Consider the following 26,474-nt stretch of genomic DNA (forward strand, 5'->3'; position numbering starts at 1 on the left):
GCAGACCCACCAGTTTAGACATGTTATCATCCTCGCTGTTTGTACAGTGCTGAGATCCACAGTGGAGAAAAGGCTGCAGACTCACCAGTTTAGACATGTTATCATCCTCACTGTTTGTACAGTGCTAAGATCCACAGTGGAGAAAAGGCTGCAGACCCACCAGTTTAGACATGTTATCATCCTCACTGTTTGTAATCTGTACTGAGATCCACAGTGGAGAAAAGGCTTGCACCTTTGTGTCATAGTAGAAGCTTGGGAACGATTCTGGGTTAAAGCATGAACACTCTTTAAGGTAAGCTCATAGCGGACAGAGAGGACAAAGGCTCACTTGATCTTGATTTTCAGAATGAATACAGACCATGACAGCTGGGCAGCTTTCATCTCTACCAGAAGACTGGATGTATATAGATTATAGACATTTTTAGCTCAATGAGAAGCACTTTTAAGTCTATACTTAGAAGACAACCAAAGGAAATTTAAAATTTTAAGCTTGTGACTATAATAATAGTTGTCAGTACTTACCAGAGGTAGATTAATAGCTTATCAGAATTCCATTGATTAATGTTAAAACTCTGAATTTTGAAGTCTTAGTACAATAGTAGCATATCGAAGGAAAGAACTCTAGAGCATTTTTCATTCTTTTTAAATACCTTAAATCACTCTCTTATAACTTGAGCTTTCATGTCCTTTGACCTTACATGACTTGCATTTACCTACCTTAACACCTTCTTAGACCCTAAAATATTTTCTTAGATCCTGTGGTGGTTTGAATAAGCCCAGTCCCCATAGACTCGTGTGTTTGAATGCTTGGCCTATAGGGAGTGACACTGTTGGGAGGTGTGGCCTTATTGAAGGAAGTGTGTCACTGTGGGGGCAGGCTTTGAGGTCTCTTGTAGTCAAGCTATGCCCAGTGTGGCATACAGTTCACTTCCTGGTGCCTCTGGATCAAGATGCAGAACTCTGTTTTTTCTTTAGCACCATGTATGCCTGCATGCTGCCATGCTTCTTGCCATAATTATGGACTAAATCTCCAAAACTGTAAACCAGCCCCAATTAAATGTTTTCCTGCATAAGAATTACAGTGGTCACTGTGTTTCTTCACAGCAATAGAAACCCTAACTAAGACAGATCCTTAACTCCTAAGCTTTAAACTTCACACCTTTTTTCTATCCAATCATTCATCACAAGATACAGGTGGTTGATTACTGAGAGCAGTCATTGTAAATTAAAGCAAGTTCCTTTAAAGAAATAGTAAAAAGATACTTTGAAATCTGTTTTGTAGTTTATCTCTTTTTGGAGTCTGATAGCAAGGTAAACTGTGTCTAGACCTAGTAGTAGCTTTAGAAGAGTGAGGCCTGAGGCCTGACTTACGTTTGGAAAGAAGTGAGAAGACAGCTGAAACCTCGGTTGCTGTGTTGAACTGACAGAGCTGTCGCTAGCCTAGTTGTCGACACCATCAGAGATCTGAGAAGGGCGGATTTCACCTGAGGAAGCAGAAGTACAGACCACGCAGCTTCCTGATCTATTGAAAATGACAGGGACTTACTGGCTACTTGGACAGTCACCCTAGGTTCCTCTGTGGCCATCGGGGGCAGAGGTCTCAGGCAGCATCAGTCTTCAGCCACCAGGCCAGAAGACCCAGCAGACTTTGCTGTGGGTGGAGGGGAACTTCTGGGGCGACTGGCCTACCTTGTCTATGCAAAGCGGGGTAATCAACTCCCCAGTGTCCTGCTTGTCCACAGTTTTGACATGGTCCTGGCAGCCGTCAAGGTGAAGGGCAGATTTTTACCCAGTGACCAGCTTTGCCGCGTTTAAAGCAAGATACAAGTGGAGTTCTTCCATGTGCATCAACTTTGTAGAATGTCAGGGGTGCTGCCGGGAGCTGGCATGGCTCTCTTTCACAAAAAGCTTTTTTTTTAATTTAATTTATATTTGATGTGTGAGTGCTCTGCATGTATACCTACATGCCAGAAGAGGGCATCAGATCCTGTTATGATGGTTGTGAGCCACCATGTGGGTGTTGGTAATTGAACTCGGGACCTTGGGAAGGGTAGGCAGTACTCTTAACTGCTGAGCCATCTCTCCAGCCCCCACAAAAAGCTTTTTGATTAAACATTTTAAATGCCATATTCAGTAGATCTCTGAAAATTTTGAAGACTATTTCATTATAAACTAGGCAAAAATTGCTATGAATCTGAGTAGAACTCATGGATTCATAAACCTTTGATTTTCAAATAAACCTTATTTATCAACATATAGTGTTACTTACCTAAATATTCTAGCAGCTTGGTGTTAAACAGTTAGCAAAGATGTAAGTAGTTAGACATACACTTTAAATCGGCTTTTGTCAATCTCAGTAGACCTTTGTAACAAGCTATATATATATATATATACTTTTTTGTTTTGTTTTTTCAACACAGAGTGTCTGTGTGTAGCCCTGGCTGTCCCGAAACTCACTCTGTAGACCAGGCTGACTCCAAACTCACAGAGATCTGCCTGCCTCTGCCTCCTGAGTGCTGAGATTACAGACAGGTGCCACTACCTATACTAGGTGTAGAGGTCAGAGCTTCTCCAAAAGGTACACTAAAGGAGAACATGGAGGTAAAGACAATGACACAGTTCCCATAGTGAGGGAGAAGTCCAAGGCCTGAAGTCCATGGCATCCTAAAACTTAGGGCTGAGTGAAGGACAAGCTGAACAGTAGATTGTTACCATATATTTCAGGAGCCAGGGCTAAAAGCCCAAGGAGACACAGGTGCCTGGTACCAGGACTTTTGAATGAAGCCAGAAGGCAAAAACCAAGCCCTACCCAAGGGAAATGGTCAGAGGTGGGTACCTCCACCTCCAAGAGTGCTAGAGACTCAGAGAGCATTTAAGACAACTGAGAGGGATCATTCACCAATTGCTGCTTATGAGAAGGTCAAGCAATTGATGGACCAAAAGGTGGGTCTGTTGCATGAGGACTAGAGATAAGCAATAGGGTCCCAGTGTGGCTTAGACCCCCAACAGGAACACTAAGGCACCAGGAGAGCCTACTGAGTCTTGGCATCCGTGTTAGGATTTAGCAGCAGAGAACCTTGATGGGTCTGGGACAAGGTATGCTGCAAAGATTGCACCATACAGCAGACCTCACAGAAGAAGAAATTCATGCCCAAACTGACAGTTCTCTTCAAAGAAGAAAAGCATAAGGATGCCAGCCAGTTCTAGGCAAATCTCTGGCAATGCTTGTTCTCAAGAAGTGCCAGCAGGTAGTGAAAATCCTGAAGGAGCAAGAGTGGCTGGCCTACATCAACCCGGACTTGACTTTGAAAGAAGGAAGAACAAGGACTACAAATGCTTCCACAAGAGACTGCTCCTAGGACATGAAGTATCCTGTATAGAAGTCATGAAACAACCAAAGAGATGCCAGAGGGTACAGCTAAGCTGCCTGCTACATCAGACTCTTGGAGCTTGAGCTGCTGCTGTACAGGGGTTTGATGAATCTGTCCAGAGGAGCCAACCTTCATTGAGGGTTACATGGGGAATGCATCAAGTCAGTAAGCAGCGTTCCTTCATGGCTTCTGCTTTAGTTCATACCTCCAGGTTCCTGCCTTGCCTTCTCTCAGTGGACTGCGACCTAGTTTGTGTAAGCCAAATAAGCCCTTTTCTCTCCAAATTGCTTTTGGTTAGTTTTTTTATCACAGTGGTAGAAACCTAAGTAACCATGCCCATAGCCAGAAAAGGAGTACCTGGGATCAGCAGTACTGCCTGAAGGCTTGGTAACCGTGTTCATTGTTTATGGCACATTATTTCTGCAGTGAAGGCCAACTTAAAGGAGGTGCCCTTTCCTCAAAGACTCCTGCCTTGTCTTTGAGGACATTTTCAGGCTAAGAACCCAGTTAGCCTTCTCTGCTGAAGCTAAGGTTTCTTTTCCTATTTGTCAGGATAATGGCATTGCTCGGCCTGTGAGCACCTTCAGCCAGGTGTGTTTCTTTCTTAGGTCTGTGCCTTTCACGGAACTCATATGGAAACTCAAATAACAGTACATTTAGATCACCCCGTGTTAGGCTATCTTCCCCACTCTGGATTGCATGCTGCCCTTTCCTTTGGAATGCTGAACCCTTGAGTGGTGAAAAGTGTGTGGGATGCACATCCAGAGCAGAGGTCCAAACAACAGTGCTGTGTTCCTGGGGAGGCATGAACAAATGACTGCTCACTGTAGATAGAACAAAGACACAGACAAACATACGGATATCACTAAAATCCAGCTCCACAAGCTAGGGAGTTGGTTGGGGTCTCTTAGCAGTACTGACTTAAGACAACCAAATCACAAAAGGCCACTCCAGCATTGGGAGCAGTTCTCAAAGCTGGAGACCTAGAGTGCGCTGCACAACCTGCCCGCAGCTCAACAGGTTGGTGTTCTTTCCCGACAGCTCAGCTGGTCTCTGCTTCGCTGGTCTGAGGCTCTCTCTCGTCAGTCCTTCCAACTTACATATGCTTGAGGAGGGGAGCCTAGTGTATCTGGTCAGTTTCAAGGAATTCCTGAAGCCTTTGAGTTGTCTACTTTCTAAATTTAGGGAGTGTCCCTGTGGTGGTTTGAAAGAAAATGGCCCCCAAAGGGAGTGACACTATTAGGAGTTGTAGCCTTGTTGGAGTGGGTGTGGCCTTGTTGGAGGAAGTGTGTCACTGTGGGGGTGGCCTTTGAGGTCTCATATGCTCAAACTTCATTCAGTGTGACACTCAGTTCACTTCTATTGCCTTTGGATGAAACTGTAAGGAGACTTAGCTCTAGCACCACGTCTGCCTACATACTGCCTTGCTTCCTGCCATGACGATAATGGACTAAACATTTGAACTGTAAGCCAGCCACCGCATTTAAATGTCTTCTTTATAAGTGTTACTATGGTCGTGATGTCTCTTCACAGCAATAAAACCCTAACTAAGACAATCCCTGAAAGATGGACTGTTTCACCTTCCCAGAGAACACCCTTTGGTTTCATCTGCCTGTAAAGATTCTGTGTCCTGGAGCTTCCTCCTTGTTATTTCAACTCCCCTGTAACCTCCTGTGTCTTAAAAAGCTTTTCCTCCAAGATGAGGTTTGAGTCTGGAAGGAACTGCAACACAGCAGGCAGATCTCTTTAGGGAGGTTAGGTGTTGAGTAGAAGCCACTCTGTTCCTCTGAGGGCCTCTCTAGATGCCAAGAACCTGAAGTTAGACAGATCTAAAGCATATTGTAGCCTCTTGCCAACTTCATCAGCCACCCTTGGATAGATGTGGGATGAGATCCCACTCAGTTTTGTTGGGAGTGGGTCCCTGTAACGTTATTTTGAAAGAATATTTTGACGTTGAGACCAGATGTATTGGGGACTACTTTGATAACTGGTTAAGATATCTGGTATGGATATGGAGAGTGGATGGCTCACCTTATGGTGGGTAGGAGATGGGGGAGAGATCACATACCTGCACTGGTCTATTTCTGCTTTTGTTCCAGCTGGCCTCCAGCCAGTAGGATAGTATTACCCACACTTAGGGTTGATCTGCCCTCCTTAGTTGCAGTTCAATATGCTGATTGTATCAAAATGCTTTCATAGACACCCCAAGGGTGTGCTTTATTAATGTCCTAAGGTTTTCTTAACTCAGTCAAGTTGGAAATAAGTTTAACCATCTTAATGGCATGTCCTTATTTCATCTATGTCATAGTGTCATGTCTTTATCATATATGTGACTTTTCTGTTTTCCTAAAGGTGCTAATGACTTAGGGGATGTGTTCTTGCTATATTTTGGCATTTTGATGTGGCATTTCTAGTTTTTGTCATCCTAAGGGCAGAGGCTTTTCTCAGGTGCCTTGTTCTCTGTGTGGTCTAGTGAGCCAACCAGGCTTCATTGATGGTGGATTGTGAGTGCCACTGAATAGGCTGCAGCTGCTGCTGCTGGCTATTGTTGAACTCAGTCTCCAGTTTCTTTACTTGGGTGGGTCATGCTCCCCAGGGAAGGCTCCTGCTGTCCCTGCTCCCCTGGTGAAGTAGTCTGTGGCTACCCTGGATCCTGAGTTGCAGAAGCTGGCTGGAGGCTCCTTCAGTGTGCCTGCTAGTGTAGCCTCCTCTTCTCATTGAGGTCCTTCCACCTGCAGCCATTCGTCTAGTGCCTGTGGCCTGAAAGCTTTAGCCTCCCAGAGACTTAAGCCCTGGACTTCCCCTGGGATGGGTGGGGAATTGTCTGCTGTTGAGACATGGAAGTATCCAGACTTGGCCCCCTTCATTTCAGCCGTTTCCTGTGTCACACAGCCCAGGAGCTGAGTCTTAATTGCTAAGCTTTTGTGTAAGTATTTCTCCCATGACTGGTTCAGATTCAGTTGTCATATATCTGCTAAGATAGTTACTACTTACCCATCTGTTTCCAGGTTTCTAAAGTTACATTTGTTGTATGTTTCCTCTATGGTTATCTTTCTCATTGTTGTTTAGAATGCAGCTTTTCCAAGATGACATTTATATACCATAAAATGTACCCTCTTAAAATGCAGACTGCAGTGGTTCGGGGCACATTCATACTCAGGCAACTAGCACCAGTGGTCTAATTCATCCCGTTCAGTCCTCCCCTTCCCACCCTAGGGATCACAGTCACTCTTCATTTCCTCATCCTCTGGCTAGCGCAAATGGCTGTTGTCTGAGTTTTTCCTGGTTGGGGTATTGTTTAGAGCGAGTCATATTGTGGATCTTTGTAACTGTCTTCCTTCACATGAGAACGTTTCAGCTCTCTCCTTTGCTGCCCTGTGAAGGAGTATGCGCAGCATATTCCATTGTGCACTGCAGCACACTTTATTTTCCCGCTCATCAGCTGACAGACATTTGGGTCTTGTAGCTGTGTGGACAGGAATGGGGTTTCGGGAAAGACTATGCTTCACTGTGTGTAACTTAGACACCACACTTCTCCCCAAGTTCTCACCACAGGTTATGTGTGACTTCTCTGCTGCTCTCACCAATCCTTACCCATGTGGAGGGGGCAGTGGGGCTGGGTATAAAGAAAAGCACTTTCAGATTACTTCTGCATTAGCAGAGGACAAGTTCCTATCTGGTATTTTCTGACTATAAAATAAAGCTAATGATTGATTAGACCAGTGGTTCTGACTTTAGCTTGGCCCCCTTTCAGACAACTGTGTAGGACTTTGGCGACAGGGCTGGTAGCCCAGATGCCAGTCCAGGTTTTGAGTGGGAAACTGGAAACCGATGTGACCTCCATGAGGCTAGCAAAACAGAGCACAGAGTTTTCACAGATGTGCCCTGGAGTGGACAACACTGTGTCTCTCCACAAGAGTTAAAATAGTAGTTGAACAGGGAAAAGGTAACGACTTTCTCTTCAAACTGACCTTTCACCTGCTTTACAGATTACTACAGTTTTTAAATCCTGATCCTTTGAGAGCTGATGAGATCTCTGACCTGCAGCAGGTATTACAAACCCTAAAAATAAAATGTCAAACAAGAGAGAAACTTAGTGTTAGTAAGCCTCCTTCCTCCCTCAGGCTCTAGTTCCCCTAGATGGGCCTTTCCCGGGTCACGGCTTTAGCAGGGTCTAGAGAGCTGCGGCTGTAGTGACTGGTTTACGTGGGGAACATGATCTTTAATTTGGGTGGTTTATGTGTTTTCCAGGAAGCATGTATTCCTAGGTTTTTACATGATGATCTTGTGTTTTCTTCTTGATAAAAAGCCCTTAATACTCTGCTGCCCACTCAAGGAAGACCTGGCTCTGGTTGTCTAATGTCTGTGTTGGTTAGTTGCAGAAGGTGAAGTCTGGCACACTACAGCCTGGTGTGGTGCTCCGGAACAGGATTGAGCCCTGTCTGACCATGGATAAGTCCCCTCTGTCGGCAGACCTGAAGAAGGTGAATGTGTTCTTAAAGCCAGACTCCTGAAGGAATTCCAGCCTTTTCCAACACAGGAGGATTACTTTGTTCTGTTCTGTTCTGTTCTAAGAACAATGGGGCTGGAACCCAGGGTTTTGTGCATCCTAGGCATGCATTTTATCACTGAACAATATACCCCAATCCCATGGGAGGGTTTTAAATAAACAGTTCTAAGGCTGCATTATATAATTCTTGCCTCTGAAATTCTCTTGAAATCTTTGTGATTTATTTCTCATGTATTTGTAAGTCTAGATTTCTTTTGCATAAAAGCCTATTGTACAACTGTCAATCCTTTCTGAAATAAGTGTTTTTGGTTGAGACAGTTTCTCTGTGTAGCCCTGGCTGTCCTGGAGCTCACTCAGTAGACTAGGCTGTCCTTGAACTCACAGAGATCTGCCTGCCTCTGTCTCCTGAGTGCTGGATTAAAGGTGTGCATCACCATGGCTTTTCTGAAGTAAGTTTTTAAATGGGAGCTTAGAACCCATTGCTGGAACAGGTGTAATAGTTTTTATATATCCCATCTCTCCAAAAGTTCTTCATAGCCCTGCGATTTCACTTGGTAAGTCAGTTATATACACTTACGTGTCCTTCCTGATGTAAAAAAAATCTAAGACTTGGTTTTGAATCATGGAAAGCCAAGCCACAAGGATGAGCAGACGGAGAGAAAGGTACTGTGGCCTTGAGTGGGGAGGAGATTTTACAGATCTGAGCAGGTAGACAGTGGCAGTGTGCCTGAATGGCTAGGGCAGGAAAGGTGGTGGACAAGTAGACATGCCAAGTTTGCTTCTTGCCTATGCACTACCAGTTTGTAGTGTTCTCAGGAGGGTGACTAAGTCACTTTCTGGAGAGCATTCCATGATACTGTTTGAAACTGTCCCAGTCAGCAAGCCTGCCTGCCACCCTGTCCTGCAGTGTCACCCTCTGAGATGCTGGTCGGGTTCCAGTGTCTCTCCTCGAATGAACCAACTGCCCGCCATAGACGTTCTGAAGATAACCTTTCACCTAAAAAAGAGAAAGAACCCAAGTGCAGTGCAGGAGAAGAGACTGCCAGACGGTTGGCGTCACTGGTGCAGTGCTCGGGGCCCGCACAGACACAGGAGTCCTGAGCTCAGAACTTTGCAGTCAGCGTGTTCAGTATCATGAGACTCAAGTTCTGAAGAAGAAAACTGCCCCCAGAGATACAAGAACATATTGCCTCCATTTCACAGTAATGAGGTTTTGTTTATGTTTCTGCTCTCGGGGCTGGGGATTTCCTTTCCGCTGGACCCCGGATCTTGCTGTATTTGGCCATAGTGACAGACACGAAAGGAGAGGAGGTTTGCTTGCTGGATGTGTCCCCAGGCTTTCTAGGGAACTGAAGCGTTGCTCACTTACTACATGCTCCCCAGGCCCTCCAGGGAACATGCAGCTGTTCCTTTGGCCATATCCATGCAGGTCTAGAGGAGGTGCTATTGGAGACATTGTGGGAGGGTGCTGCTCAGAAAAGAACGTCCCGTAAGTGTAGCCACACGAACCAAGAGGAGGCTGTGCTGTCGGCCGGCATGCTGTGGCACTGGTGTAAACAAGCGTGAGTCGTGTCAAGAGTCAACATGTGTCTTGAACATAGTAAACATTCTGAGAGCGGATGGTGACTGAACAGGTGCAGGAAAGTGAGGGGGAATGGAAGCCAGTAAGAAGTGTATCTGTATTCAGCTGAGGCTCCAGCCTGCTCCACCTGGAGAAGTAGTTTGTGAGCTAATAGAAAAGAACTGAGCTGCTCGATCTGGTGCTGTGAGTTAATGGCTCACTAGACAAGAAGTAGAACACCTAAGCTTTAAGGGGCACCGAGGTAGCTCACACCTGTAATCGCAGTACCTGGGAGGTAGAGACAGGAAGAACAGAAATTCATGGACAGCACGAGTTACATGAAACTCTCAAAACACACAAAGTTGAAGGGAAGGAACATTCAGAAAAGAAAGAGTCAAAAATATTTCTATAAATAGTAGGTTTGAGGTATATCATGCAAGTGAACTGAAAGAACAGAGGTGACCATCGAGTAAAGTTTAGATTTAGCTTGAAGTCTGATAACTGAAAATTGGATTGCTAGAAGCAAGGAAGAGGACAAGGGATTCTCGGAGGAGTGACAGCATTTTGTGGACCTGAGTGACATGAATCCTCATGTTGACAGTCAATATCTGGCTGGTACAAATGAACAAACAGACTTCGGTTAAAGCACATGGTGGTGACCTATCTGAATACAGAGGTCACAAAAGCCGCTGTAGAAGTTGTCCCACCACAGGTCAGGTTTCAGAATGACCTCAGGCTTGTACCCCTCTGCTCTGGGGACCTAGGACTTGAGCATTCAGTCATTCCAGCCCTACAAACATGTCTACGCTGTGCTCTCTGTGAGCTATGTGGGTAGAAAGGGGTTTCCTGGTTTGCAGTCTCAAGATGTACTTCCTCTACCCCATGTCCAGAGACTATGGAAGTCTTTTCTCCACAAGGCTGTCAAGAACAAAGATGACATGAGCTGTAGGCAAAGGAGCAAGCTGCCACAAGTCCCTTCAGCTCAGCCAGAAGCTCAGGGCGTGGGGAGGAGGCCAGCATAGAGGATTCAATGCCTTCTAGAGCATTGTATTTGCGCTTCCAGACTTCTGCTGAAACAGTTCAGGGGTTAGTGATAGAGGAAGAGATTACTGTGTCAATAAGGGCATGGGTTTTTGGTTTTGTTGTTTTTAATGTTAAAGTAGGTGAGGTGGCGTGTGTGTGTGTGTGTGTGTGTGTGTGTGTGTGTGTATGTGTGTGTAATCCCAGCTCCTGGGGAATTGTGGCCAGAGGGCAGGAGTTCCGGACTGGCGAGCTGGCTCCACAGTAAGAGCACTTGTTGCTCTTGCAGAAGGTACAGTTTGGTTCTCAGCACCAACCACATGTGGCTCAGCATTGTCCGTCCCATTCCAGCGAATCCAGTGCCCTCTTCAGACCTCCACAGGCACTGCATGGACAGGTGCACAGACAGGACATACTGCCAGAACATTCACACATGCAGTGAAGAAAGAAAAAAATGGAGAGTTTGGGGACAGCCTGGCCTAGAGAGCAAGACCTTGTCTCAAAAATCAGATGAGGAATAATTTTGACAAATGAGGCAGATGGGCTGGCAGAGCTTTCAGACAATAAGGAGACAAAACCACATTCTTGTTGCAGTGTGCTGTAGTTATCCAGTCAGAGGGCTGGCTACTCAGTAGATCCTTTAATGGGTTCAGAGAACCAATGGTCTTAAAACAGGAATTGGATGCTTGGGAAAGATTCCCGCAGAACCTGAAGTAGGACTTGGGAGCAGAACACAGTAAGCCACGTGCTGATGTCCTGGTGGTGAGTGCGGTAAGGGAGCTGTGAGATGGGTTTTTTCTTTGTTATCATTCATCTTTCTCTTCCCTTCTTCCCCCACCATTTTCTGTAGGCTCTTCAAAGAAACAAGTTCCCGGGACCCAGCCACACTGCGTCTTACTCTTGGCCTCCGATTGCCCGTGGCTGTGATGTGGTAGTCATTTCTCACTGTGGAAATGACCCTTTGTTGTACCTGCCACCGCTGCTTACGATTTTGCAGATAGGGGGCTGCTACAAGTCATTACCAAGTAGAAATGGAGTAAGTTGGAGATCATTTTGAAGTGGATTAAATGTTTATTTTCAAATGACACATTTTTTTTAAATAAAGCTGAGGTTATATTACTCTTTTTTTTTGAGACAGGATTTCTCTGTAGTTTTGATGCCTGTCCTGGATCTCACTCTGTAGCCTAGGCTGGCCTCGAACTCACAGAGATCCGCCTGGTTCTGCCTCCCAAGTGCTGGGATTAAAGGTGTGCGCCACCACTGCCCAGCGTATATTACTCAATTTTTTCTCCAACTGCTAGTCTAGCAGCTGGACTATCAGCCAGGCTTGGTGACACAGGCCTATATTCCCACTGAGGCAGTAGGGTCACAGGTTTTAGGCCAGCCTGGGCCTTGTAGTGGTTTGAGTACAGCCTCAGACACACGTTAAGATCATGTTTGAATGTAACAAAACCTGGACTATTACAAAATAGACTCTGCTTCCTGAGTGTCGGTGCCAGGTGATTCTTGCCGTGATTCCCATCTGTGGCTTTTAGAGAGGAATGTAGAGTTTGTAAACTGACCTTACCTTAATTCATGTCATTGCCACACCAGCTGCATAAGATGGTCATGCCATGTTGTTACTGTCTCACATGAGAGCATTTAGTGCATGGAAAGCTGTTGGGTTCTTAACTACTGAACGTGTGATTAGAAGTTCGATTGCTGTTGTCTCATTCCACACTCGCTTGTTCCATAGCATCCCCACTATTTAATAGTCTTTCCCCATGAATAAGAAAGATGAGGGAAATGGGACATAAGCACCAAATGGTGGTGGGGAGTTCCTTGCTGGGTTTGGGCTCTAGAGGACAGTCATTATAAAGCTTCCATCCTGGAACATGGTACAAAGGATGCAGTCTGGAGGGTCCACCGTGCACCATAAAGCAAGTGTGGCAAGGAAGCATGCTTAGGTTTAAAAGGATAGTGGGATTTATTTTCCCCAACCCTGACATACAGTGATTTGTCTTTGGAGTTTGCACTGGTCATGTACTGACTTCAGTGTGTGCATTTCTACCCCTTAATTAGGTTAAACAGCTGAGCCCAGATGACGATGGAAGTGCCATTTTGTGCTGAGACAGGCCTTTGTGGGGCAGGACGTGATAGCCAGCCCTTACTCTGCTTTCTCCTTGCCTCATGGGCAGCCTGCTCGCAGGCCTGTGGAGAAGTTGCACTTGTCTGGCCCTTCCTAGAGGAAGGAGGACACCAGTCTTGGCTCAGTGGGAAACATGGCAGGCAGGTCACCTTCTGGGGAGTCTGTGGGCTAATGGGAGCCAAGTTCAGAAGCCGACTAAGGAGAGTCAGAGGTGACCACTCTTTTAAGGCATTCATCCATCCTGGAGCTTAGGAGCAGGAAATTGAGTCTCACATCTGGGTTCTTATTTTCTCGCCGATATATTAGCTGTACAGCCTTGAGGGGCGACTTCACCTATGTACCTGTGAAGTGAGGAAGACGTAGCCCTACTCTGTAAGAGTGTGTTATGATGGGATAAATGACTTACAGAATGCTTTGGTTTTAGCTTAAGAAGAACTAGCTCAGTGTTTCTAAACCCACTCTAATGAAATTCTATTTTCACCTTTCTCATCTCTATGATGATGATAGCTAACTAAAGACTGATTCTGTGCCAGGGGACGGTCTGGATGTTTGGCATGTGCTGTCTTTGATTCCTAACAACTGTCTACAATGATCTGAATCTGTTTGTCTTTGCAGCCTCTTGCAGTCATCGTGTGTCCTGGGTGGAAAAAGGCCCAGTTTATTTTTGAGCTGTTGGGGGACTGTAGCATGTCCTCCAGGCCTCTTCATCCTGTGTTGTTAACAATTGGACTCCACAAAGATGAAGCCAAAAATATGAAGCTTCCAAGAGGGTGTAAGTATCCTTTCCAAGCTGTCTGATTTTCTTTAAGGAAGACGGTGAGCTTGCCTAGGCAGTCTGGGACGTCATTGCTGGCCACTGGCTCTGACTTGACTTCCTAGTTACCAATGGGTGTCAGTGGTGAAGGCTCAGTCTTGACTCACGTCTCAGAACACTGCATGATTTCACTCAGTTGTCATATGCTACTGACCATTCACTGTCATATGCTGAGCATGGAGTTGAGGAAATCTGCCCTTCAGGCAAGCAGAGCCTGTGGCAGCTGGGGTTGTGGTCAGTACTGCAGCTAACCCGGGATGGACTGGGGCTTGCCTTGCTCGCCCAGTAGAGAGATGTCTGCTGAGAAGGACGTGGAATCATCCAACACTTCCTTAAGTGTTGGAGAAACTTGTAGGAAACCTAGAAGATGTTCATTGTTTTTTCTAAATGTAGGTGATGTGATTGTCACAACTCCACACAGCCTTTTGAGACTTCTCACATACCGAAGCTTGTTATTTCTTAGACTCTGCCACCTGGTTCTGGATGAGGTGCAAGTATTGTTCTTTGAAGCTAATGAGCAAGTGAGTATGGGCCCAGTGGGGGTCATTGCTTTCCATTGTGTGTTTCTGAAATGTGTCAGCTCCTCAGTGCTTCAAGCGTCAGACAATATCCAGTTGGCAAATCAATTGGTTACTCTCTATAATTTATAGGACAGTATGTTTACCTGAAATTTCCTTTCTAATGGTAAATTTCCCTTTGAAGATCAGAAATTCCCAAGGAGATTTGTTAGATATTTCATTTCTATTTCTCCAATTATAGAAGGAACATTCTTAAAAGAAAATTAAGAAATAGAGGAGCACTTGAAAAGAGACCCACTATCCCTGGTCTTGTACTCAGAGGAAGTCAGTCTGTTTTGGAGTATTTCCTTCCTTTTAAATTGCTTTTTATTGATACATACAATTAATAGTAAGAGCTAGTTAGTACTGATTTAGAACTTAAACTTTGCAGTTAATAGTGCTATGCTACTCTGCAGCATGATTGTTACTGCTCAAAAGCATAACAGCTTATTTTAAACCTGTGCCTTGTACATGCTAGGGAAGTGCCCTACTGCTGAGCTGCATTCCCTTAAAAGACTGAGGTTTTGTGGATCATTTGTTAGAAGCAGTGTGACATGCTGACCAAGAGTGTTATTTGGGAATGTTATTGGCCCCCAGGTAGAGTTCAGGCTTGTAAAGGTAATGTCTAGATGAACAGTTTGGGTTGCTCTGGTCAGCATGCTGTCACACCATGCATACTGCTTGCCTGCCATTCGGAGACCTGGGCCTGGGTTAGGTTGTGTTTTCTATGCCAGTTGATAAACAGTGGGTTCCTGTTGGCTTAGTTCCTATTTCCTTGGCTAGTTAGGTTGAAAATTAATGCAAATTGATCATTGTGTCTATTCTTCAATGTGTGTTTGTTTTTAGTTGCTGCGGTCATCTTTCTATAATTGAGTTTTGAAATCTTTAATATAAGTATGCTAATCCCATGTTACACACATTGTACACCAGGGTGCTGTTTGTAGCTTAATTCTGTCTCAGTGGAATTTTACAGTGTTTATTGACCAACATTTTCTTCTTCTTTTTTTTTTTTTTTTTTTTTTTTTTTTTGGTTTTTCGAGACAGGGTTTCTCTGTGTAGCTTTGCGCCTTTCCTGGAGCTCACTTGGTAGCCCAGGCTGGCCTCGAACTCACAGAGATCCGCCTGGCTCTGCCTCCCGAGTGCTGGAATTAAAGGCGTGCGCCACCACCGCCCGGCAACATTTTCTTCTTTTAAAAAACATTTTTTTCCTTTTTATCTTTCGAAAGGCTTTCCCCACACTAAAAACATCATATGGATAGTCCCTGAATTTTATGTTCTAGCTAATTCTTTACTCTATCTTGAAACAAAGATTACATTTACTAATTTTTCAGATGTTTGCCATATTAGATAACTTTAAAAAAAATGTTGAAGTGGAAGAGCGGGAGTCTGCACCCCATCAAATTGTGGCAGTGGGTGTTCACTGGAACAGACACATAGACCATCTGGTCAGAGAGTTCATGAAGGATCCCTACATCGTGATCACCGCCCTGGAGGAGGCGGCCCTCTACGGCAATGTCCAGCAGGTGATGGGCAGGGCCGGTGAGCTCGAGCAAGTAACTTGTACCCCTGCTGTCTGTTAGATGGTGTCTCTGGGTTCAGCCACAGGTGTAAGTGGGAGTTACAGTTATATTGGTTCCCTTCGCATTCTTTCCTGTTACAATGAAAATCTCTCGGGAAGAAGTTCCGCTGGAGAGCTTGGACACCCCCGAGAGCTCCTGTTTCTGTGTTCGTGGGCAGGTAGTGCATCTGTGCCTGGAGTGTGAGAAAACATCTACTCTGCTCCAAGTTCTGGACTTTGTTCCAAGTCAGGCCCAGAAGACCTTGATCTTCACCTGCTCTGTAGCGGAGACAGAAATTGTGTGTAAGGTAAGCCTGTCCTCATGCCAGGATGGTCTCCCGAGTCGTGGGCGCTGTAGCTGAGTCTGCTGGTCAGAAATAGACAGAAGCGGGTAAGGAGATGCGGTCTCACAGTGAAACTCCAGGCTCTGGAGGAGGGGCTGTGTTGGGAAGCACTGAAAACGGGGACCTGGCATGGAGGAGGAGCAGTGCCTTATGGCTGAGTCATGTGCAGTGTGAAAGGATTGGTCAGTGAAAAAACCTCACACCTGAGCCTGTGTGGTGGTGGCGGCGGTGGCGGCGGCGCACGCCTTTAGTTCCAGCACTTAGGAGGCAGAGGCAAGTGGATCTCTGAGTTCAGGGTCAGCCTGGTCTGTAGAGTGAGTTCCAGGACAGCCAGGGCTACACAGAGAGACCCTGTCTTGAAAAACTACTAAAAAAAGAAAAAAACCCAAAAAACCCCATATCTGTACTCTTAGAAACCAAGAAGAGGGGGGGAAAGGGAGGGGGCGGGAGGGGGGAGAACAAGGGAATCCATGGCTAATATGTAGAACTGAATTGTATTGTAAAATTAAAAAAAATAAAATAAAAATAAAAAAATTTAAAAAAAAGAAACCAAGAAGATAATAATGAGGTAATATCACGTAGAGTCAACATTGTAGACAGAAGAGCCAAACAAATTGTCTTAAAATTTATTCTACTTAACCTAATTTTATAAACATTTCATGCAACAATGTAGAAACAAAGCCAAATACAAGATTAAAAACTCAGTACCAGGGCTGGAGAGATGGCTTAGCGGTTAAGAGCACTGACTATTCTTCCAGAGGTCCTGAGTTCAATTCCCAGCAACTACATGGTGGCTCACAGCCATCTGTAATAAGATCTGATTCCCCCTTTAGGTATGCAGGTGTACATGCAGAGCACCCATACATAAAAAATACATAAGTAAAATTTTAAAAAAACAACAAAAAGAAAACTCAGTACCATGTCTTCCTTCCTTCCTTCCTTCCTTTCTTTTTTTTTTTTTTTTTTTTTTTTGATTTTTTCCAGACAGGGTTTCTCTGTGTAGCTTTACTCCTTTCCTGGAACCCTGGAACTCATTTGGTAGCCCAGGCTAGCCTTGAACTCACAGAGATCCGCCTGGCTCTGCCTCCCGAGTGCTGGGATTAAAGGCGTGCGCCACCACCCGGCTCCATGTCTTCCTTTCTATCATAAGCTACAGCATACAGCTTAAAAGGCCTTATTGACAGTAGCACACATAATTGATGTGGACACATCCATGTGCATGTTATTTAAAAGAAAGGGAAATAGTGTTTAACTTAAAGTAGATCTTTAAATGAAGACTCCAGAACCTTGGGGGTGTTTCAGTTGATGGCCTCACTCTCAAGACTTACTGTTTTATGCCCTTGCTGGTAACTGAAAGTTGGCAGGGGCAGTTAACAGTAGAACTGAGCTTATGTGGTCCTGATGGTGAACTGATGGCTTTGATTTCCTCTCTAGGTAGTAGAAAGCAATTCAATATTTTGCTTGAAAATGCATAAAGAAATGGCTTTTAACTTAAAAAGTATTTTAGAGCAGTGGAAGAAGAAGTTAAGTTCTGGCTCTCACATTGTATTAAGTAAGTATTTTGATTTCTGTTTGTATTTAGACAAGGCTGAGCTAATAGGGATCATTTTTTTTCATTTATATATCTCACGTTCAGATTTCATATTTTTAAGGTTTCAGAATTCATTAGTAATCTTCATTTCAGGTGAAAATTAGCCTCCTCCTTCAAGATGCATCTAGGCACCCCATGGCTCTCAGCTTAGCAGGCTGGGTTCTTTCTGGAGATCCAGTTTGGGTTTCATCTCTGTAGAAAGTCTTATGTTGATATGTGCATCTGTCTGTCTGTCCATTCATTCATTCATGCACACATCTGTAATGATTACTAAGGTTAATAACTGAACAATAAAGCTCAAAATGTAGAGCAAGTGAGAAGTCCATAGGCAGCCTGATTTATGATAGAGGAAGACATTTTTCAAGCTAAGAGGTCACTGCCCTCTGGAATTTCATCAGTAGGTTGTAGCATTTGGGGCAAAAAGAGAAAGATGTTACTTTGCATACGAAAAGTATGATGCAGGGCTGTGAGTGTGACTTAGTGTGTGCCTTCCCTAGTGTGCATGAGGCCTGAGTTCAGTCCTCTGCACCTCAGAGATGTAACATGTAGTAGAGAAACATGGGTGCAATGCCTGCTTGTGAGAGTTCATGCAGAAGCTCCCGTTCATGGGACATTGTGGACATTCTTTTCTCCAGCTTTAACAGACGACTGCATACCACTCCTGGCCATCACCGATGCCACATGTGTGGTTCACTTCAGCTTTCCTTCCTCGCCAAAAGTGTTTGGTGGTCGCCTGTATTGCATGTCTGATCATTTTCAGAGTTTAGCTGAACAGGTTTGATCAATTTTTATTCTATTTCTTGTTCCACTGTGTGTGTGTCTGTGTATTGGCAAATTCAGAGCCTACAAAGCTTTATTGAGTAAAATCAGATTGGTATGGATGATCTGCCTCTTTTATTCACCTCCAATTTTAAGGGTTCTCCAGCAGAGCAGGGAGATAAAAGAACCAAATCTGTCTTGCTGCTGACGGAGAGAAATGCAAGCCACGCTGTTGGTGTCCTGCGATACTTGGAGCGAGCAGATGCCAAAATTCCATCAGAGCTGTATGAGTTTACTGCTGGGGTCCTGGAAGCCAAAGAAGATAAGAAGGCCAGAAGACCGCTTTGTCCATATCTTAAGACTTTTGGATTTTGCAAGTAAGCCGATACTTTTTAAAATTGAGTAGTAACGTGCATTAAAATTCATAGGTAATAAATTTGCCCCTTGATGAAAATATCACACACCTATGTCCCTGTGCTAACCCACTCAATGCAAAAGGAGCACCAAGAGGTTCCCACATGGACTTCCAGAAATGACTACCTTCTTATATAGATAGCTATTAACACTGCAAGCCCTGCGTTTTTTAAAGGACACATACTAATTGTACATATTAATGGGATTCAGTGTGACATTCCCATACCTTTCCCAGTTTCTAGCAATCACGGTTCTACTTTCTGGTCCACTTGATTTTTAAGTTTCCACCTGTAAGAGAACATGCAGTGCTTGTTTTTCTGTGGCTGAATTCCTTCCATTTCTATCCATTTGCTGCAAATAATAGGACTTCATTTTTCTTCATAACTAAATATTACTATGCTCTCTTTGTGTGTGCTGTTTTCTTTTTCCATTAATTTATTGATAAGCATTGTGTCAGTTTGCTTTTTTGCTGGTATTAAAAACACTGATCAAGGGCAGCTTGGGGGGTGGGGCTGATTTCGGTATTTTATGGCTTTCTAGTCTGTTCTGTAACTATATTGCCATGTGGATATCCACTTTTAGTTAATGGGCCTGTGGCAGTTTGTGGTTGGGGCTGTTACGTATGGCACTGCTCTGAATGTTTTTATGCATGTCATTCTAGGGAATATGTGTGCACTCCTTCAGTGGTAATAGTTAAAGAGAGACTTCTGTCTTAGAGGTCAATTGGCCTTTCCTGCAAATTATGGTGATGTGTCTGGAGGGGCTGGAGAGATGATTCAGCAGTAAAAAGCACTGGCCACTCTTCCAGAGGACCTGGGTTAGATTTCAGCACCTCCGTCACTGCGCACAACCATCTGTTACTCCAGTTCTAGGGGACCCGACACCCTCTTCTGGCCTTTTCTGGCACCGGACATGCCTGTGATGCACAGACAGACATACAGTCAAAAACAGCCATACACACAGTAAAAACACAAACCGTCTCTGGGAATAATAGAGAACTCCATCTTTCCGTTCCTCCAGTATTGGCTAACTAGTGGAGCTGTCCCTGCCTGTGTGTTGTCGGCACCTCCAGTCAGGAGCTGCTCAGTGGTTAAGTGTTCAGAGTGAGACTTAGGGTTGCAGCTGCAGCTCAGCTTCCTGGAGAAGCTCCAACACTCCATGTTAACTTACTTTGTTTTAAAATCTAGTCGTTGCTGGGCAGTGGTGGCGCACGCCTTTAATCCCAACACTTGGGAGGCAGAGGCAGGCGGATCTCTGTGAGTTCGAGGCCAGCCTGGTCTCCAAAGCGAGTTCCAGGAAAGGCGCAAAGGTACACAGAGAAACCCTGTCTCAAAAAACCAAAATAAATAAATAAATAAATAAAATAAAATAAAAAAATAATAATAAAATAAAATCTAGTCTTTTTTTTTTTTTAAGAGACAAAAGAATCTGCCCTGACCGGCACCACATTAATCCAGAAATGGATATCCCAAGGAAATTATCCAATGAAGCTCTGCCAATGTTTGGACATATTAGGGTAAGTTCTGCTAGTATCCTTTGCTGAACAGTCATTTTCATGAAGACTTTTTGTTTGTTTTAGTTTCTTACTAGTTTTTTAGGGCAATTTTGTACAATATGTTTTGATTTATCTCCTTCCAGATCCACCTCCTTACCCACCCAACTTTGTGTCCTCTTAAAAAAAAAAAAAAACAACTAGAGGAGCCCAGTTTGTGTAGCCCACATATTCTTGGACGTGTGGCCCTGCCCTGGAGCACGGTGGTCTGCCAGGCACTGCACTCTTAGAGGAAACAGAGGCTGTTTTTAAATTAACCTCTGTCTGTTGTGTTAGCTTGCTAGGGTTGCTGTCACAAAGCTCTACAGTTGGTGACCTACAACACCAGCGATGTTTTCACAATTCTGTATCCGGGTATGGGCAAGGCTTCATCCCAGCCAGTGCAGGACAGACAGCCTGACCTTGTCTGCCTTGTCTCCAGTCTCTCCTGCCTCCTCCTGACCCCTCCTGCCTCCTCCTGACCCCTCCTGCCTCCTCCTGAACCCTGCTGCCCTCTAGGGCATAAACAGGAGGGAAGAGAGGCAAGAAAATGTGGGTGAGGGGTTGGGATTTGTATGGGTTAATATGTTCAACATACAATACACCTGTACAAAAGCTTTAAAATACACATGAGGGGCTGGAGAGATGGCTCAGAGGTTAAGAGCACTGACTGCTCTTCCAGAGGTCCTGAGTTCAATTCCCAGCAACCACATGATGGTTCACTACCATCTGTAATGAGATCTGGTGCTCTCTTCTGGCCTGCTGTCATATATGCTGTATACATAATATTTAAAAAAATCTTTAAAAAAAACTAAAATAAAATAAAATACACATGAAGTTTGTTAAATAGATATATAAAGAGTTCAGTTAAAAAGTGAACAAAGTAGCCGGGCGGTGGTGGCGCACGCCTTTAATCCCAGCACTCAGGAGCCTGAGCCAGGCGGATCTCTGTGAGTTCAAGGCCAGCCTGGGCTACCAAGTGAGTTCCAGGAAAGGCGCAAAGCTACACAGAGAAACCCTGTCTCAAAAAACAAAACAAAACAAAACAAAAAAGTGAACAAAGGAATATGTAAGTTTGTTTGTGTGTATGCAGTGCACCGGTACAGGTCAGAGATCAAAGATCATTCTGCCTCTCTCTGGGATCTGAGCACCAAGGATCCATCTCAAGATGTCAGGGCTATGTGCAAGTACCTCCACTACTAAGCCATCTTTCTGACCTTAAAATGAAGTTTTTGAATGATGGAAATTTCTCTAAATTATCCTTGGTTAAGTTTAAAATGTGAGTGAGGTTAGTTTTGCATATGGTGTTTATTCTACTTTGGGTCAATATTTGGCCTGCTTCCTGGATTCTCATTCTGTGCTTTTGTGCAAACCTTGGGTTCTTAGTATGTTTGCTGATTTCTGCAGACATCACTTGTGCAGGTTTTATTTCAGCTGTGTTCTACACATGACTGCTGTGTTTATTTCAGATAATACCTTTTTACATTTCAAATGCAACCAATTACTTTGGTCGTATAATTGATAAACACTTGGATCTTTATGCAACTCTCAATGCTGAAATGAATGAATATTTTAAGGATCCCAGTAATAAAACAGCTGCTGAAAAGGTGGAGAGTTTTGGGTTGTACGGACTAGAAGAAAAAACAATTTTCCAGAGGTAAATTATCAGTAATCTCCTCTCTACAGTTGTGAGACATGAATAATTTAAGCATTATTGAATACTTATTCTCACTACCGTCTGTTGTATGAGTGTGTGTACCCTGAGCCTGGCCACCTCCCAGAAGAAAGGTGGTGCTTGCACACTATGCTCAAAACACTTGGTACAAATGTACATAGGCATCTACTAGCTCCTGAGCACAGAGTACAGTGGCCATGTTCCTCCAAATATTAATTTACCATGGTGTGTAGCACACACACACACTCCTCTGTAACAGTGAATGTCTCTCAGATTCCTGTAAGAGAGGCATTGTCACTTTACAGAAAAGCAGATGGAGCTGGGCCTTGTTGAGGAAGTTGTCTAAGGCCAGCTCAGTGGGTGGCACAATTGGTGGTCCAGCCTGGCCACCCAGCCCACATGCTTGTTTGCACTTACCTTTCTGAATCCACAGCCGGCACTGTTGGTGTTGGTGTTGGCCTCATCTCAGCAAACAGTGTCTTGCCTTTGCTGTGCTAAGCTTAGTTCATGGATCAGGTCCAGGGTTGGTTGGTTCTGTCGAGAAGTGCTGCCTGTCCATGGCACTGTGTGCTTCGGACCGTATCAGGAAGGACTGCTGCTGTAGGGTGGAGCCGCAGTGTGCAGAATAAGCTGGCTTCCTTTGGGATTCCCTCATGTCTCTGCTGTTCTTTAGGGTTCAGGTGTTGGAGGTGAGCCAGAAGGAAGACACCTGGGGTTTGGGGAGTGTCTTGGTGAAAGTCATAGATGAAGGCGGGACCAAGCTCATCTCAAGAGACCAGCTGCTGCTGCTCCCAGAGAAGTTCCACACTCTGCCCCCTCAGGCTGTGGAGTTCATTGTTTGTAGGGTGAAACCAGCTGACAGTGAAATTGAATGGAACCCAAAGGTGGGTTACTTTATTAGCCTTTTATGTTTTATTGACTTAGGCAATACATTTAACCCAGAATATACAAAGAATTGATACTTACTTTAAGTGTGTATATGTGGAGGGATTTTTTTTTAATATGGGGTTTCACTATGTTGCCCAGGGTAGTCTTGAGCTAGATTCAAACAGTCTTTTTGGGTCAGCCTACTAAATAGTTGAGACTCTAGCTCCTGGTGTTTATTAGAGTCTTAAATTCCAGCCTTTACTGTGTAGTTTTAGGTCATTATAAGCATGATTTGCTGAGGTCTCTTCTGTTGCAAGAAGGTATTATGTGCCACCTTAAGTGGACTTCAGCACCCATGCTAGAGGTACCAAGCTCCCCTGTGTAGCATGAATCTTAAAAGTTCTTATTAATAAAACAAACCCGAAGCCAAGTATTGGAGTGAACATTGGAAGATCAGAGCACCAGAACAGGCCACAGCTACCTCACCTCGCCGGATCCTCAGCTGGTCTTGTTTCCTCAGACTGGAGGCCTCTGAGTCCTCATCCAGAATGGGTCTCAGCTGAACTGCTGCTCAAAAGCCTGAATGCTTAACCAGGCCAAATGCTTCTAGTTTCTGGTCCTCATACCTTATATACCTTTCTGCTTTCTACCACCACTCCCTGGAATTAAAGGCTCGCTTTCTGGAATTAAAGGGGTGTGTCACCATGCCTGGCTGTTTCCAATGTGGCCTTGAACTCACAGAGATCCAGAGGGATTTCTACCTCTGGAGTGCTAGGATTAAAGGTGTGAGTGCCACCATTTTCTAGCCTTTGTATCTAGTGACTGTTCTGTTTTCTGACCCCAGATAAGTTTATTAGGGTGCACAATATTTTGGGGAACACAATACCACCACACCCCTGGCATTGTAGTGTGAAAGCCAGTTATGTTTTGTATTTTAATTACTGTGCCCAAGAGACCCATGAAACTGTAAGCTCTTTGCCCAAAGACAGATATTCCTGAAATGCTGGTGGTTACTGTTTATGGGCGATACCAAACCACATGTTTTCACTCCCCTAAACAAGTGTGTTTGACCCAACTGTACTAGATGTGCTTGATCACATATAGGCAGAAGGTAGGCAGGAAATGTGTCAGAAATATGTAAGGATGTATGCTTGCTGCTGATTGGATGTAGGCGGGAGGTACACAGGCCGGAAATACATCAGGATGTATGTGTGCCCCGACTGGATCTCAGTGGGGGTACACAGGTAGGAAATGTGTCAGGATGTATGCTTGCCCTTGACTGGACCTGATTGGAAATATGGTGGCCTTATAGGTTTGCCTTTTTTAGCCTCTGCAAAATGTGACTCATTGCCATTCCTGGGAACTCGGGAGCAGACTTAGCCAGAGTCTGTCTTCCTGGCCAGGATTTAATTAAAGCTTGCTTCAAATTTGGCTCAGAACTGTGGTAGTGGTCTTCCTCTCACCTGGCAGGGTTGACAGTAGCCATTGTCATTCGTGCTCTGTCTTAGAATGCATAACATATGGGTCATGGTAAAAAAGGGGGGGCACTTCAGCTCGGAAAAAGAGAACACAGGTTATGGATGTTCCTTGGAAGGCCAAGCGATTCTGTCAGGATTGGGAGGATGGATTAAAAATAGAGTGATAGATGCCAGAACAGGTCACAAAGGAAGAGCTATTTTCTCTGGACCCTGTGGGGTCACTAAAATGTCGTCAGTCAGATAGGGTGTTAACAGCAGAGAAGAATGTGTAGTCCATGCAGTATAACACAGAAGGCCATCCCACGCAGACTCACAGGGCAGTCTGAGGTGGGTGGAGGGGCCTGAGAGACAGTCAGTCCCATTCTTGCCAGAGCAATGAGTTCTTGATAATGTACCTGATTTTAGAAGGTTAAGTTGTGGAAGTTGCTTAATTGGAGATGAGATAAGCCAATTATAATGAACAAATTGAAAACTGGCTGGGTTTTAAACAAGATTAAATACTACCTAGGAAGTAAGTCACTATCAGGGATAAAGATACAACCTTGATGTTGCAAGTTTAATGAAGAATAGGCTTTTTCAGCTGGAAATTTTCCTCCTTTGTTCTAATAAGAACTTCCTGGGTGCCCATTGTGTGTCTGTCCTTTGTGTGTCGGGGCCATGCTGAGTTCTGCACCCATCAGCAGGAAAACCATAGTCCTCATCCTTCAGGAAACCTTTTTGGTCTGTAAGATTGCTTGGCCAAGAATCTCACTGAAGGATATCCTTCTGTAGAAGTGGGAGGTCCTGGTTAGGCTTTCTGTTGCTCTGATGACCAAAAGCAAGTTCTGGAGGAAAGGGTTTATTTGGCTTATACTTCCACATAGTAGTCCATCACTGAAAGAATCAGGGCAGGAACCTGGAAGCAGGAGCTGATGCAGAGGCCATGGAGGAGTGCTGCTTACTGGTTTGCCTATCATGGCTTACTCAACTTGCTTTCTTACAGAACCCAGGACCACCAGAGCAGGGATGGCACCAACCACCATGGGCTGGGCCCTCCTCCATTAATCACTAATTACAAAATGCCTTACAGGCAGATCTGATGGAGGCATTTTCTCAGTTGAGGTTCCCTCCTTTCAGATGACTCTAGCTTGTGTCAAATTGATATAAAATTAGCCAGCACTCCAGGGTGGTGGTGGTGCACTCCTTTAATCCCAGCACCTAGGTGGCAGAGGTAGGCAGATCTCTGTGAGTTTGAGGCCAGCCTGGTCTACAAAGCGATTTTCAGGACAGCCAGGGCTACACAGAGAAACCCTGTCTTGGGGGAAAAAAACAAAACTAGCCAGCACATAGGACAAGTTCTCCTGTGTGTTGTTCCCAATTCACTCACTGTCCCAAGGGCACCAAAATAATCTCATGACCAGGGCCAACTCTCTGCTGTCCTGCCTTATAAGGGATTCAAATAGGTGTGAGTGATAACTCGGACAGGTCGTGTCTGCTGTGGCCCTCCCAGAGAGGAAAGTGTAGTACTACATCTGTGAGAGAGCGAGGCCTTAGTTGTGTGTCATGGCTGCAGAGTTCTGTGCTCACGAGGCCTTCTGGAGAAGGAGTAGAGCCTACTTCACTTACTGAGCTGACAGAGAGGGAAACTTCCAGATGCTGATGGTTTTCTGAGGTTGATAGAGGAGATGGGTCCACCAGCCATAATGAGAGACATCATTACAGGTCCAAAGGCATGGACCCCCACCTGAGTTCTCACATGGGCAAGTTCCTGCTCCTTAGCCCATCTGCTGCTGTTAAACTCTGCTGCACCTCTGACAAGAACTGGGGCTGATGCCTACCTAGCCTCGTAGAGCTGTTGAGAAGCAGGTGCAGCGTGTAGCATGTACTGTGTACTATGCAGCATATGTAGGATGAGATGCTTGCCCGAAGCTGCAGTTGAATAACAAAAGTGCCTTTGTTTTTTCAGGTTACTAGATACATTCATCATAAGATTGTTGGGAAATTGCATGATGCCAAAGTGGTACTAGCTTTGGGAAATACCCTTTGGATTGATCCAATGGTAAGTGTTTAGTTTTCTTCAAAAGAAATCTGCTTGGATGGCCCCCAGAAATGATGTAAAGGATCCTAGTCTGTTCCTAGAAATGAAGGTTTATTTGGGGTTCTTGTTAGGGGAGATGTTTTGAATGTCATTTGGGTCATGAGTTTGGTATGGGTTTTGTTTTGTCTGCTGGGATATTTTACATGGTGACAGAGCAAGTGGGCACATCTGTAACATAATGCATGGTTATGAGTATTTCCTTACTGCCTGTGGCATTTT

General features: G+C 44.7%; 1 protein-coding gene across 6 annotated transcripts in view; it reads left to right on the plus strand.

The window, feature by feature from the left end:
- The window catches only part of Tdrd12 (tudor domain containing 12), an 88,470-nt gene that overhangs the window by 48,556 nt on the left and 13,440 nt on the right, over window positions 1-26,474 (plus strand). For all 6 annotated transcript variants that reach the window (XR_013053076.1, XM_076577638.1, XM_076577627.1 and 3 more), the window contains 14 exons: window positions 7,361-7,421; window positions 7,748-7,855; window positions 11,313-11,498; window positions 13,206-13,362; window positions 13,798-13,925; window positions 15,293-15,484; window positions 15,699-15,827; window positions 17,298-17,415; window positions 18,090-18,229; window positions 18,370-18,590; window positions 20,044-20,143; window positions 21,628-21,815; window positions 22,507-22,717; window positions 26,124-26,216. Coding sequence is in view for 5 of the 6 variants with exons in the window: in XM_076577638.1 (XP_076433753.1) it covers window positions 7,361-7,421; window positions 7,748-7,855; window positions 11,313-11,498; window positions 13,206-13,362; window positions 13,798-13,925; window positions 15,293-15,484; window positions 15,699-15,827; window positions 17,298-17,415; window positions 18,090-18,229; window positions 18,370-18,590; window positions 20,044-20,143; window positions 21,628-21,815; window positions 22,507-22,717; window positions 26,124-26,216 (2,032 nt within the window). In the remaining variant the exon portion in view is untranslated. The remainder of the gene's footprint in view (window positions 1-7,360; window positions 7,422-7,747; window positions 7,856-11,312; window positions 11,499-13,205; window positions 13,363-13,797; window positions 13,926-15,292; window positions 15,485-15,698; window positions 15,828-17,297; window positions 17,416-18,089; window positions 18,230-18,369; window positions 18,591-20,043; window positions 20,144-21,627; window positions 21,816-22,506; window positions 22,718-26,123; window positions 26,217-26,474) is intronic.

The sequence above is a fragment of the Peromyscus maniculatus genome, chromosome 1, assembly GCF_049852395.1.
Source record: "Peromyscus maniculatus bairdii isolate BWxNUB_F1_BW_parent chromosome 1, HU_Pman_BW_mat_3.1, whole genome shotgun sequence".
NCBI lineage: Eukaryota > Metazoa > Chordata > Mammalia > Rodentia > Cricetidae > Peromyscus > Peromyscus maniculatus.